This window comes from Phyllopteryx taeniolatus, chromosome 3 (assembly GCF_024500385.1).
Source record: "Phyllopteryx taeniolatus isolate TA_2022b chromosome 3, UOR_Ptae_1.2, whole genome shotgun sequence".
Lineage (NCBI taxonomy): Eukaryota > Metazoa > Chordata > Actinopteri > Syngnathiformes > Syngnathidae > Phyllopteryx > Phyllopteryx taeniolatus.
This window is the reverse complement of record NC_084504.1, coordinates 24,178,930-24,193,304: the sequence shown is the minus strand read 5'-3', so window position 1 is coordinate 24,193,304 and position 14,375 is coordinate 24,178,930. Positions and strand designations below refer to the sequence as shown.

At 39.7% G+C, this 14,375-nt stretch overlaps 1 protein-coding gene and 1 long non-coding RNA gene across 4 annotated transcripts; one reads left to right on the top strand and one right to left on the bottom strand.

Moving 5' to 3' along the window:
- Nucleotides 1-38: 38 nt before the first annotated feature.
- c7a (complement component 7a) lies at nt 39-13,832 on the bottom strand. Of its 2 annotated transcripts, XM_061767800.1 has the most exons (17): nt 13,745-13,832; nt 13,566-13,627; nt 13,398-13,476; nt 11,498-11,639; nt 10,031-10,175; nt 9,143-9,281; nt 7,763-7,882; nt 7,247-7,490; nt 6,162-6,316; nt 4,852-5,071; nt 3,426-3,600; nt 3,250-3,337; nt 2,706-2,838; nt 2,432-2,620; nt 1,368-1,485; nt 427-614; nt 39-351 (listed from the first exon to the last, which is right to left on the bottom strand). In XM_061767800.1, the coding sequence occupies exons 1-17, from the start codon at nt 13,748-13,750 to the stop codon at nt 170-172; spliced, it is 2,385 nt and encodes a 794-aa protein (XP_061623784.1). In that variant the 5' UTR covers nt 13,751-13,832; the 3' UTR covers nt 39-169. The 2 variants fall into 2 exon arrangements, with proteins under 2 accessions (XP_061623784.1, XP_061623785.1); XM_061767801.1 differs by lacking the exons at nt 13,566-13,627; nt 13,745-13,832 and having other exon boundaries at nt 11,498-11,938; nt 13,398-13,473.
- LOC133475241 (uncharacterized) lies at nt 4,966-11,697 on the top strand. 2 transcript variants are annotated; one of them, XR_009787755.1, is made up of 3 exons: nt 4,966-5,086; nt 9,547-9,911; nt 11,471-11,697. It is a non-coding gene; the product is annotated as an uncharacterized LOC133475241 (long non-coding RNA). The 2 variants fall into 2 exon arrangements; XR_009787754.1 differs by having other exon boundaries at nt 11,468-11,697.
- Nucleotides 13,833-14,375: the final 543 nt, after the last annotated feature.

The window sequence follows — 14,375 nt, the reverse complement described above, 5'->3', positions numbered from 1 at the left end:
ATGGACACAGATTGATAGTGCAGTAAATACATTGCTCATTGTTGTTGCTGTTATTTGCTTTAATTTTGATGCAAGCAATTCATTTCTTCTCCCCGGGTCCTTAACACATTCACTGCCATTGACGGCTTTAGAAGTCAAATGTTAACTGGGAAGGCTGGCAGTGAATGAATTAAGAGTCACAGGGCAAAATATCGACAACAGAGACTTTTTCTCCTTTGCAGCGCCTCAGTCCTGCTTCACATTCACTCATGCTTCCTCTGGTAAGCGCATCCTCCCCGGTGCGGACGCACACTTCAAACCCCGGAGTCAAACACTCTGCGTGGTCCTTACAACGACACTCCCCGCTGTGCTCTACAAGAAAGGTCAAAGAATGTGTATTTTCTTTTTTTTCTTTATGTTTTTTAAGTGCATATTTGAAGTACTCACCATCACAGGTTTCCCACATCTGACAGTCGTTGCAGCCTGATGTAGTGTTGCGCTGCGGCCACTTGCAGACGCTCTCCGGTGCTAACTTGTAGTTAATGTGCATACACCTGAGTGTGTGGAGTTTGCACACACTGACAACAACTGACCTGCCACTAGCAACATCGGTGGCACACACTTCCAAAGAAGACCTGACCACAGCAACAATAAACACATAAACACATAAATAAATAAAGACTACTTGCACCGCACTAGCGTACTTCCATTTCCACTACTACTGCTACCATACTAGTACCACCCTTGAAAGGAAAGCTGTTCGAACATGATATTCTTTGTCTTTACTACTATGACATTTCTATGCATATGTATGGCGCACTAGTAGAAAAATGTGTGTGTGCTACTAATACTGCGAATGTAGTGCTAAAGGTTAACTAGCAGAATTGTATGTCGCTATTAGTACGAGTAGCACGCAGCTGTCCCCTCGTGAACACATTACTAGTAGTTGTTATACTAGTGTGCCCTCCTCATTCTACTAGTGCAGTAATGTCAGACAGTATTGGAAAGCAGTAGGGGAACAGTTACTGGTAAGACAGTTCTACTCGTACACCATAGTCCAAGTGCACTATTGCGATGCAATGTGAAACTAGTGACAACAAATAGTGTACTAGTACATGGACTTTAAGCAGATATTGATAGATTTCGATATAAAACTACTACCACTCCTATTACAAAATGGCATTACTACCACTACCACCGCTACCATACTGTATACCACAACAGCAAGCACTAATACTACTCCTCCCACTACAGTACTATTACTAACATTACTACCACTATTACTACAACTACTACTGCTACTACTACCACTACAACACAAATAACTTCCACCACTACCATCGCAATCGTGACTCGCACTGTCACAAAGTGAATGAAAGTGATCCTACCTGCATTCAAAGGGCATCTTACAAACACATTGTCCTCCAGCCGGCTTCTCCCAGCGTTCGCAGCGCGTTGAGCGAGGGAAACGTAACTGCCGCTGCTGCTGCTGTTGCTGCTTGATGACTTTTAATCACACAGAAAACGAAAATAGTCTCGCAGCCAAAACAATCGGCACACCTGCACAATTTAATGAAAGATAACGGCTGTGTTTGAAATCACTCGTGATCAACTATATCAGCGGTTGTCTTAAATTTTTACACCACCTAAGGCCTGAGTACAAGAAGGCCGATGTGGTCAATAGAGGTTTTATTCCTAAAAGGTATATTTAATGTTATTGTAAGCCACTGTAACATTATGCATATCTTGCAATGTTTAAAAGTTTTTTTTTTAAATTAAATTAAATCCAAATATATTGAACATAAAAGTTAAATACAACTGAACCATACCTTGCAGCGATTCTTTCACGTGCCACAAGAGGGAGACCGGACTTTCCGCCAATCTGATCAGCAATATCGGTTCAGTCGATATTTTGCATTTTATGCAAATGTTGTGATTGGCTGTAATGTCCTAATTCCCGGATCCAATCAGTGATCCACAAATTAAGACATTAGATCTGACGTTCCGCGCTGCCGTCGTGTACGTTTGAATCCAAAAGCTAGTTTATTTTTAGAACTGTCGCATGCCCAGCACAGTACATCTTGCTGGCAGCTCGAGCCGCTCCAAAAATGCGGGTGGCTAGCTAGCGTGGCTAAACACAGTGCAGAGGCGCTCCTATAAATCACGACTCATCGCTTAGGTGGCAGCGAATAAACCAGATTATTATCTTTGATAATGCGCAGACAACAACTGTGTGTCAACGACAACTTCATCATCCATGACACTTTATCGCACTGTGTAGTTACTGTAGGAACACTTGTCGGAAGAACACAAGATATAAAAAGACCAGATCGAGGAAGCGTGTTTTTTTTTTTTTTTTTTTTTTGTCTTTTTTTCTATGCCGGTCCTTCAAAATATGCAAATATAATTCCAAACACAGCAAATATGAGTGGCAATGATTGACTAAATGTACCTTCAATGCATTCAAAATTTTCAGGGTCTGGAGAGAACTTCAGTTTGTTATCACAAACAATTTTACGGTGACCCATAAGTCGACTTCCCGCAGGACAAGACAGAGTCACCGTCTCTCCGATTCCGTAGGACGCCTCTAACGGCCTAACGATGATGTCATGAGCGAGGGACCGCAGCTTGCACCTTGGCACTGGAGAGACAACCAAAAGTTGAACACAACAAATCACCAAACGACGACGACGCATTAAAAAAAAATTAAATGTTGATGCGCTCACAGTTGCACAATCCAGGCCTGCCCGACCACTTTTGATTGGCATTACATTCCAAGATGTTTTGTCCAAAGAGGTGGAACCTGCTGGTGCAATTGTATTCAACCTCGCTGCCCACAACATAGACATCTTTTGGTTCCTGTCAGCAAGCAGGAAGGAATAAATGAATTCAAATGACATTATTCCGTTCCAGCCTGCTAAAATACCACATTTTTTGGTATGTATTTTCAATAATGAAAGAATCAAAATAGTACAGTATTGAATGTGTACTATACACATGCGAATGGAGTCCATTCGACGCTTCGAAACGTCCACTAACAGCCCAGGCTAAACTTTGCTCTTCCTTGACACACAAAGATGTTAGTCTTTCAGTCAAGATGTAGCACTTCAACATACTTCCTTGACACCAATTACTACGTTCTTATTAGCTAGTTTGGCTTTATTGTGTGGCATCAAGAGCTTTACAAAAAGAGCACAAAAACTGAGTATGTGATTTTGTGAATAGGGAACTGCAAATAGGCGGGGGTTCACTGTGTGAGGTGTACTTTACCAGAATGTAGCCATTGATGAGTGCAGGCGGAGTCCCACATGTTGGTTTTACAGGGGCCGTTGGTTCAAGGCATTGAGGCTCAGATATTCTAATTTAAAAAAACAAACAAAACAAAAATAACAATAATAACAATAGGGGTATAACAATAACAATAATGAAAAATAAACGTGACTGACTTGAAGTGTTCCGTGTGGTCACAGTCAAATGTGGTCTCAGTGCCGTCTCCTTTACACGCCTGCCCGCCATCCTGGGGAGCGGGGTTGGAGCACGAGCGGCTTCGCGACTTCTGACCCCCGGCACACGTGGACCACGCAGACCAGCAGGACCAGCTGCCGTCAGTCACGTCTATTTCTGCACACACAGTAACAAAACAACTACTGCAGCCCTCTTTATGCAATGATGAACCATTTTTGGTAACGTTTTCTTCTAGTACTTCTAGTTCTACTTCTGGTTGAGCGTGCTGCCTTATTGTGTATTGAGAAGTGTGGTAACCTGGGTTTACGTTACCAAATATGGTTCCAACCATTACAACCACTACTACTACTAGTACTACTACAATAAACGTAGTTTATTTATTCCATGAGGGAAATGAGATTGTCACAGAAGCAATATTCACATAAACACAGGTACACTCGTATTAATAATAATGCAACAACCAACAAAGTAAAAACAAAAAAAATGAACAGCCTTTAGGAGGAATTACAAGAAATGTCAATCTATTTTAAGCAAGAAGCCGAAGAAACAAAACAAAATATGAAGATGTTGCATGTTGGTATGTTGTAAGTAACTATAGTCTAACTATGCTAGTCATATTTATTATTTACATGTGGGAAAAGTATAATATGTATTACTAATTTATTACTCTAATATTACTAATACCTTTTTTTGTGGGGTCGAAAATTCCCTACTTGTGCTACCAGTGGCGGCACTCGTGGGGTCAGGGAGGTTACAGGTGCGTGGTTACTTGCTGGGGCTATACAACTACAGTACTCTTACCATCACCACTACTACTACCACCACCACTGTCTGCTAAAATCACTACTACTACTACAATACCACCAATACCATTCGAAAAGTCCATTATTAGGCAAGGAACCATGTTAGGCAGGGAAAGCTGCATCTGAGATTCAAATCCGGGACCTGACAACTGTGACACAGAGATGCTAACCACTACTGCACCACGCTACGTTTCGTGGCCCGTATTGTGGAAAAGAGATCCATATTTTAAAATGTGCATGGATATCTCATAATGTAAACAAAAAGAATATTGACGTGCACTTTTATATGAATTTCATTCTTATTAATGTTAATCATAACATGAAAATAAGTACCACTTTGTAATAATAGTGTATCATTTATAAAGGATTATGTGTTAAATGGTAATAAAAATAGGTACCACTGTATAATAACGGTGCCCTGATTCAAGGTTTATAAATTATTTGATATAGCCTTCATAAAATACTCAAAGTCATTAAATCAAAACAGAGAGGATTTCCCTCTTTTGTAACTTAATGTAAAAACCATAAGGGTAACCTTCTTGTAGAATTGTTTCCAAAACATACAGGAAAAAGAACAACGACATAATAAACCCACTTGGCTGACCTTTTACGTCACTTCCGTTCTCACAGGCCAGCCCTGACGTGCCGGATTTACAAATACATTTGCATACGCCTTCCTCCATGAAAGCCAGGCCGTTGTTCCTACAAGGACGGCAGTGGCACGCGTCACTCTCGCTAAGGTACTCTTCCAAGGCCCGGTCCAGGTTGAACCTCTTGAGCTCGGCGCACGGAACCTCCTTCACCAGCTCGGACAGCCGCATCAGCTGACCAAAGAAATGGTGGGGAGATATATACATATATTATTCATGCTTTTACAAATATGTTTTTTATAATAATACAAAAAAATATCTGTTAAACTCGAATGTGCATTAAAATCAACAAACGAATATTGTGAAAGCGCAATATAAATAACGAGTTGAATTGAGTACCATATGTACTGTATTCTTACACTGCATTCTCCACGCCGTTGTAAACTTCAGCTTTACAGATGCCAGGTCTGTTTTACAGGCAGTGTTTGTTCTCATAATCAGATTAAATTAAATGAGTATATATCATATTTTGTGTGTAAGAATGAATATGATGATTTCTGTATTATTCTACACTGCAGAGACTGTGCGAGCGTACACTTTCTCTTCAAACGCAACTGTAAACTTCAGCTTTACAGATACCATGTCTGCAAATGTACAAATTCTGCAAATGCATGTTCGAATAATATTCGATAGTATTATATTTCTAAATATTGTTTCTCCACAAATAATGCTACTTTGGTCATATAATAATGATTCACTCCTCACAAATTCAACTTTTCGAAGATGCAACAAGATGGAGCAAAAGCCCTGGCTAATAGAAAAGCTGTAATTGGTGTCAAGGAAGTATATTGAATTGATATATCTCAGTCGTCATCACATGTGTAGCTACGCTTCAGGTGAATTAAAAAATAATAATTATCTGTAGGCCGTTTATTTTAAGGGCAATGTTGTAAAATGAGTTTCACATTATCTTAATCTGTTTGGATTTTCAAACTCACCTATTAGCAGATTATGTTTTTTTGTAACCTCGTTATTTGCTGAAAAAAAAGTAAAAGTAAAAAATTTTCACCACATTGTGGTAGGATTACAGTATATTTATAGTGATTATGTATTGTATTGAACACAATATAGAATAATATATTGACAACACTTTTTCCACTCTTCAGCTTTACAGATGCCATGTGTGCTGTTTAGGTGGTGTGTGTTGTAGTAGTTATCAGTCTTAGATAAGAAAGTTAATCATATATGGGTTTTTTTTTCCGGAGACTAAAAAGGAAGCATCTATTTGGGGTGTGGCGTTCATTTACATATATTTGACACGTACCTTTGGTTTTATGACCTTTGGGAATGAGCGCAGGGAGCGGGTCCACTCGGAGGACACGTCCCAGGCCTTGTTGTCGTCCTTCTGCACCGCTGAAATGAGCCTGACGTCTCCTCCTTCCACTTCCAGCTGCTGCGCTTCAAAGCCCCAGCTAGGAACTTTTTTAGCATGTTTGTTTTAAGATGATGAAAAAGTAAATAATTGTATGACTCTTACATCATTGGGTCTTGAGAAAAATATAAAGTAAAGATTTACAAAGAGTTACAAAGAGTTCTCAAACAAAGCCATTATAACGGTGAAGTTAAAATAATCTGCTGGTGTTGACCGTTGCAACATCTGGGTTGAAGCGATTTGCATTTGTTTTCCTGACTTTGGCTGGCTTTCAACCAGTGGTAGGCTGTCCTTAAAAACTATCAAAAGCACTGACATACATTTCCAAACTAAATTAAAATATGTGGCATATTCAATTGTATTTAGTCCCAACCATCTATTCTCTTCATTTCGTAGCATTTTTATTGGACTTCTTCTGGTACATGTATGTGAATGTTAAGATTTTTTTTTTTTTTTTTTGTCCAATCAGATTTCAGCCTCTATGTGTTGCCAAGTCAATCTAATCTGCCCAGGGGCCTTGAGAATCAGTAGTGCCAGCCGATGTAACTTTAACTATATTAGCAATGGGACTGTTTATTTAACAGTCAGATTTCATTCTCATAGGGGCCCTTGATGATGTCAGAATTTTTCCGTCCTCTGATTGGTTGGTCAGAGCAAAATTGGGAATAGCAAAACACGTCTGCACACAGCATCTCTGGTAAATATTATGTATTTAATTTAAATGTTTTATGTTTTTGTAACATTGTTAAATAAATATTGATTCTGAACTGCTCCACAGTTACATGCTGTTATATCACATTTTTGTATAGTATTAAAGGTTTTTGTAAATGCAACGTGATAGCTATTAAGCAGTGGATTAAGTCAAGTAAGTCCCCGTTGATGACCAGGTCTGCCACTGCTTTTAACACAAAGCCCAAACATGAACGCAAACGAACAAATTATTACAAGTAAAGTTACTAAATATACTGAATCCTCACCCTTCTGACTCTGCGTTTCCGTAGTGGCCACAGCAAACACCGTGACGACGCCTCCCAAGCTTCCTTCCGAGAAGTAGTGTGTTCCAAAAGTCTCCAGCAACTTCCTGTAGGCAGCGTAGTTGTAGACCAGCGGCAGTTGGGCCAAGGCCTTCCAAAAGCTCTCGGTTAAGGGGATGTAGTGGGGAGAGTCTGCTTGAAATTGGGCTACCTCCATGACAGTTTTTGAAACCAGCATTTTGTGTTCCTAGAAAGAGCAAAACCAAAGCCAAACCAAAATGAATGCAATTCCTCTTTTTCATTTTGCAGAGAACCCTTTAAACTCATTCATTGCCATTGACGGCTGTTGAAATCAAATATCCATGTTATCACGGAGGACTGGCAGTGATACAAACATGTTTCCCAGGATACACAGGCTTGCCAAAATTGGTGAGTTTTGGGCCATGTTGAGTGCCCCATGAAGGCAATTTGGTCCCGAATGTCAGATTTTGACTTTTCAATCAAAGTGGAGCATCATACCTGAGTCATGTCACGTGTCGGATGAAGGCCACGGTGGTGCAATCTTCTGGCAGACATTTCCTTTGCATAATGCCATTCACTTGTAAACATCTCCTCACTGAAATCAGTTTGCACATCAACCTGGAGACAAGCATTCATCACCTGTATAATCAGGTGTGCTGCAGGTTTTAATTAAAGCTATTATCATCAATTCTGTCGCCCCCTAGGCTGGAATTCCGTATTACGACAACAAAATCCATCACGTCGATATGACGTAGGATGTCCCTTGTGTGATGTTATGTGATGATTCAACAACATTTTTATCCAATTTTGAAGGACAGCCCATGTGGAAAAAGATGTATTCTTCTGAAACAGCAATTGTTCTTAATTCACTATTATTGCAGTGTTTTGTGTATTCATTGCTTGGACGTTGCTGAACATGGTTTATTTTACGTTAGGGACCTTGTTGGGGAGCTAAGCGGTTCTCGGGAAGATGTATGGATTTCGCTCCATATTTAAATTGGGGAAGATGAGTGATCCAATCAGAGCAAAGCCCATTTACGTTACATAATAACAAGTCTCTAACACCAGGCAGAAAAGACCAACTCGAATATCTTGGAAAAATACATTTTAGGCTATTCCAACCCAAATTATCATGCAAACCTGATAAAAGGACATTAAAATTACACAGAAAAACTGGAATGGAAGAGGACCTGTAATATGCTATTTTATTTTTCACATATTTGTAGTTTTTTGTCTATTTATGTATTGAACGATACAGTATTTCAGATATTTGTATTCATTTTGTTTGTATTTAACTCATTCATTATTTTAAAACATCTTTTATTTTATTTACAAATTGCATTTTAATTTATTTAAATTTTTTTATTATTTATTTTGCATTGATCTATCATTTTTTATTAATTTTACACATTACAATTCGAGAGCATAATTTTCTAAAATGTTTCCTATGACAGGAATACTATTTTTATGAATTTTGCATTCTTTTGAAATCAAATGTCTAAATCAAAAATCGAAACGAATGTCACGTTGTACTTTACTAATTCATATTTTGTGAATTAACAAATGTTACATTATTATCCACGGAAGAGTATCCTAACCCATCATTTGAAACGGTAGCTTGGCACTACATGCTGTTATAAAGTTATAAACAAACAAACCAACTTGCCCCAATAAAAATCCAGAAAACAAAAAAGAGGCACAGGAGTCATGAGTTCATTGCATTCTGATCACGTTGCTCATGTTTTCCTGAGAAAGCTCATGTTGCACAACAGTTTTGGCTCTACAATACGCAGAGAGACGAAAATTGGCAAAAACAAGTCAATATGATTCCCGTTTCTGTTTGGCTCACATTTCCCGGCATGTGTTGGAGTGACCCACCTTGAATCTCAACTGGGATGTACTTAGAGGGAGTCGGAATAGTGCATTGTGAAAGCCACTGTAAATGGAGCGACACTGCCCCCCGAAACTTTTTGTGTTGATGACACTGCCACGGCTCATTCCTGACACCACATCAAACCTACAGACAAAGAAAGGAGAAATTAACACTGTAATTGTTATGGTTCTGTCTATTAACATAATTATACACACTGATTATAGTAGTAGAAATGAAATCAGTCAAACATGTGTTCATAAAAACATCATATTAAAATGATCAAACGTTATTCAGTGAAATAAGTATTTGAATCCCAAGCAAAACATATGTTAGTACTTAGTGGAGAAACACTTGTTTGCAAACTGACATGATCCACTCTGAGTTGCGTTACTTTTTTTTTTCCTGTCAGTTGGCTCTCCCTGTGATTTCCCTTCTTTCGCCTTGGCGCTGCAGAGAGGAATTGAGCAAGAAGGCGTTCACCGAGGAGCAATTGGTAGCATCATGAACAAGTTCCTGCCATGTACTTTGAGACTGCTCCCTTAGCTTTCTCATGATCATCCTCACACCACGAGGCAAGATCTTGCATGGGGTTCCACACCAAGGGTCAATTGATGGTCATTTTGTGTGTGTTCCACTTTGGAACCAATAGTTTTCACCTTCTCAAAAAGCCTGTTTGTGATATATTGTAACCAGCCTTGTTCAGGTCTACAATGTTGACGCTGACAGCTTTTGACTCATCTTTCGTATTGCCCAAGATGGACTAGACATTTGAAGGTAAGGTGTATATACACGTCCAATTGTGAATTCTAAGTTTTAGGGGATTCGATACTTATTTCATCAGCTCATGTTCATGCACACATGTACGTATTTCAACGTCAACAGTGGCCACTTACCCGGTTCCCAGGAGCTCTATGTTGGGTGGGAGTTCATCATTTAGACAAGTGATGTATCTCCTGGTATGATCACAGTCATGCTCGTCGTCGCCATCGTCACAGTCTAAGTCTCCGTTACAAAGCAGTGACCGGCTCACACACTTCCCTGAAGGCCAAGAGACACTTCAATTATTTGATGCAACTACAGTGGAACCTTCCAATTCCATGCCATTCAGGTCATAGCATTTGAAAACCAAGGACGTTTTTGGTAACTTTCATGGTGTGACAACGTTCATTATTTTGCCCTCCTCAATTTTATTCGAATGTCAATTAGGATTGCCAAAATTACTTCCATTTGCTAAATGGAAGAAAAGTGAGAGAAGGAAGACGGAGCATTTTGACTATCCTTCCACAAGCGTCCCACAATAGTTGGCAGGAATTTTGGGACATTCCTACTGACAGAACTGGTGTGAGCCAAGTTTGTAGGCCACCTTGCTTGCACATGCCTTTTCAGGTCTTCAGGCTCAATAGGATTCAGATCAGGGCTTTGCACTGCAAAAAAACAATTTGAAAAACTTTGTTATCCTTAAGTCACTTTGTAACCATGTTTGTCAGCATGCTTCATTGTCATTGTCTATTTGGAAGACCCATTTGCGACCAAGCCAATTGGCTGGTGTCTTTGGATGTTGAATTTGGAAGTCCACAATTCTCTCTCTAATATCCTGGCTTATTTCTTTTGACTTTATTTCCATGATGTTACAGGAAGCAGTGTGTTTCAGATGTGCCTAGCTCAAATACAGCCACAGGTTTGTCTCGAATTAACACAAAAGTTGTCAATAAACTTATCAGAAGCTTCCAAAGAAATGAAATCACCATCTGTGTTTTCCCAAATTGTTTAAAGGCATGATAATCTTAATGTATATAAACTTCTGACTTTGGATAAAGTAATGAAAATTGCATGAAAAAAATATTCTCGATATTCTGGCATTTAGCAAATAGAAATCATTTTGGCATTTCTAAGTGATCTAAAACAGGAAACGTTTCAGTCAAACAGTGAGAAAAAATGGTGTCTTTTTGTATAGCGTATGGAAATATCTGGTGAAAGAGAGAAAGAGAGATACTCTAATAGCAAAGATGTGTGAATAATTGATGCCCTCCTAAAAGGGTCAAATAGTTTCGTTGGCACCAAGATGCCACTAGATGTCGCCAAAACAATCCTGTTATGGGTTTGTTCTCAGCACAAAAAAGCAAATAGTTGAGTTTTTCAGCCAATAACGGAGGATAGTTTAAAAATCTGTTTATAGGCAAATTCGCGAATGCTGACCCACTAATATGCGGGTGTTAAATGTATATTTTACAGCTTATTGATTTTCATTTTCACACAGAGAGAAAACAAACACTTTAGCTAAACACAGAAAATGATGTGAAAGTTGAGTCAACTTTATGTTTTCCCCCCAGAAGAACAGGAACACAGAATTTATAGCCAACCTGATCGACAGCGAAACCTGTTTCCACATCCATCCGCTAGGGGGCAGCCCTTTGTCAGGTCACAGGACCTGGTTTCTGTTCGATCCCCATCACATGGGTTCCTTCCGAACTGTGCATACACTAGTATCCTTCGACTTCTGGTCTGTGGTGTCACATGTGGTGCCAAGATAATGTGAAGAAATAAAAGTAAAAGAAACATGCTTTGAATGCATCAGTCGGGACAAACAACTTCTTCAACTTCAACTTCGAAACACCTCCGGCTTCTCAGGGCCTGAGCTCATCTGTGATGGACTGACGAAAAGTGGAAAAGTGTGCTGTGGTCTGACGAGTCCACATTTCAAATATCCATCCATTTTCTGAGCCGCTTCTCCTCGCAAGGGTCGCGGGCGTGCTGGAGCCTATCCCAGCTGTCATCGGGCAGGAGGCGGGGTACACCCTGAACTGGTTGCCAGACAATCGCAGGGCACAATGATATATATATATATAAACAATCAAATATAATTTAGTTAAATTAAATTATAGGAAGTAGTACAATGGAATATTTTCAAAGGAATATCAATTAATGATCAATTTGCTTAAATGACTAAAAATTCAACTTTTTATTAAATATTAAAATGGAGTATATTCAAAGGAATATACAGGTATGTGAACCCTTCTATTAGTACCAGTAGCTTGTGGCGCCTCCTTTTGCACTTCAACTAGACATTAACTGTAACGACTAACCAGTCTCTCACATCTGTTTATGGGGGTTTTTGCCCACTAGTTTTGCAAAACTCAGCCAGCTAAGAGAGGTTGGAGTGACATGTGGTATGCACCAACTAATTTCACATTTCAATTGGATAAAGGTCCAGACTTTGTGCAAATTCACAATAGGAATCCTTTTTCTCTGATGGCATTCCTTTGTACTTTTGCTGGATGCTTTGGTTCATTGTCTTGTTTAATCCAATTCCATCCCAGCTTTAACTCCCTGAATGATGGCAGGTGATTCTGGTCAAGAATGTCTTATTATGCCTGTAAATTCATGGTTCTTAAGATACGATGGAACTGTCCAGGTCCAGAAGTGGAAAAGCAGGCCCAGAACTTCACATTTCCACCACAATGCTTTGTTGTTGAGAGGAGGTTCTTTACTTCATAAGCAGTGCTGGCTTTTCTCCAAACATGGTGGTTTTGACTATGACCAAATAGTTCTATTTTTGACTCGTCTAGCCAGAGAAAATACTTCCAAAAAGGCCTCTTTGTGTGTTTGTGTCTACTATTTGGAATATATGCTTTAAAAATTGGGATTTGGATGTATGTTTAACAAGGTTAGTTTGATGTTTTTTACAAAAAGAGTGACCATGTCAGGAGGGTTCACAAAATTTCAAGCGGCACTGTACATGAAAGAAATCGAAAAAAAACTTAATAGATGCTTGATTACCAGTCCATCCATCCATCCATCCATTTTCTGAGCCGCTTCTCCTCACTAGGGTCGCGGACGTGCTGGAGCCTATCCCAGCTGTCATCGGGCAGGAGGCGGGGTACACCCTGAACTGGTTGCCAGCCAATCGCAGGGCACAGAGAAACAAACAACCATTTGCACTCACAGTCATGCCTACGGGCAATTTAGAGTCTCCAATGAATGCATGTTTTTGGGATGTGGGAGGAAACCGGAGTGCCCGGAGAAAACCCACGCAGGCACGGGGAGAACATGCAAACTCCACACAGGCGGGGCCGGGGATTGAACCCAGGTCCTCAGAACTGTGAAGCTGACGCTCTAACCAGTCACCACCGTGCCGCATTGATTACCAGTAATGATATAATTTTTATTTTTATGACAACTGAGTTACAGTTCTATGATTATCAACATAAAGCAAAATAGCATCAAGATAAAAATATTGAACTCAACAAAAATGTCGCTGACCTGTAATTTAGTACAGCCATCACACTCGGACCAGTCGTCAAATGGCCCCCACTGGCAATGCACCGTCTCCTCACTTGACCTGGTAAGAAATAATATATATTCACATTTGTCTTACCCGTGTAATGAAACACACAAAAATAAATGAGGAAAAGTTGAACACGGAGGTACCGTTCGAGAGAGGATAGGAACAGCAACCATGGCAACACAACTGCGCAGAAGCATGCTGTGTTCTAAAAAAGACAAAAAGGTATCATAGTAATATAGTCTGTGTGTGTGTGTGTGTGTGTGTGTGTGTGTGTTTGTGTGTGTATGTGTGTGTGTGTGTGTGTGAATGTTAGGCTTCTCACCTTCATAATGTGAGAAAGAGAGCACGATGAACTAAAATGAACACTGGAGCTTTGCAGTTGCTCGTTTATTGTGCAAAAAAAAAAACTTGGAACGTGTGGGCGTGTGTGTGTGTGTGTGTGTGTGTGTGTGTGTGTGTGAGAGAGACATGGCTAGTCAATTTTAGATTGCAAATCGCTCACTTGATGTAATTTAGTTTGATCTCGTTTTCTCTATGTTGTGGAGTGTACTGTTGTTTCTGGAAATATAGTTCTGAATTCATGTCAACAGTAATTATGTTAACAACATTAACAGATGGCACAGCCGTAGAGCACAGCTCTCTTTTGTGTGGCTTTATTGCTCTGTGGTTTGTTGGTGATGCCTTGAAAGGTAGTAAGAGACTCCCCCTGCGCGCTGTAGCAGCCCAGCTAACCAACGTGCCCAAGTGGCGACCATGTTGGAAAGGCATGGACATTGAAATTAAGTCGTAACTTGCTCATTTCTCAACCGATTTTCATGAGGTTTACTTTTTTTGTCAACTACAAATCCTCGTGCTGTCAATACCTTTTTAAAATAACCCAAAACATATATTTACCTGTGAAAGGTTATTCCCAGTTATCTGATTACGGAAGCGTATTGCATTCACTTGGAAGA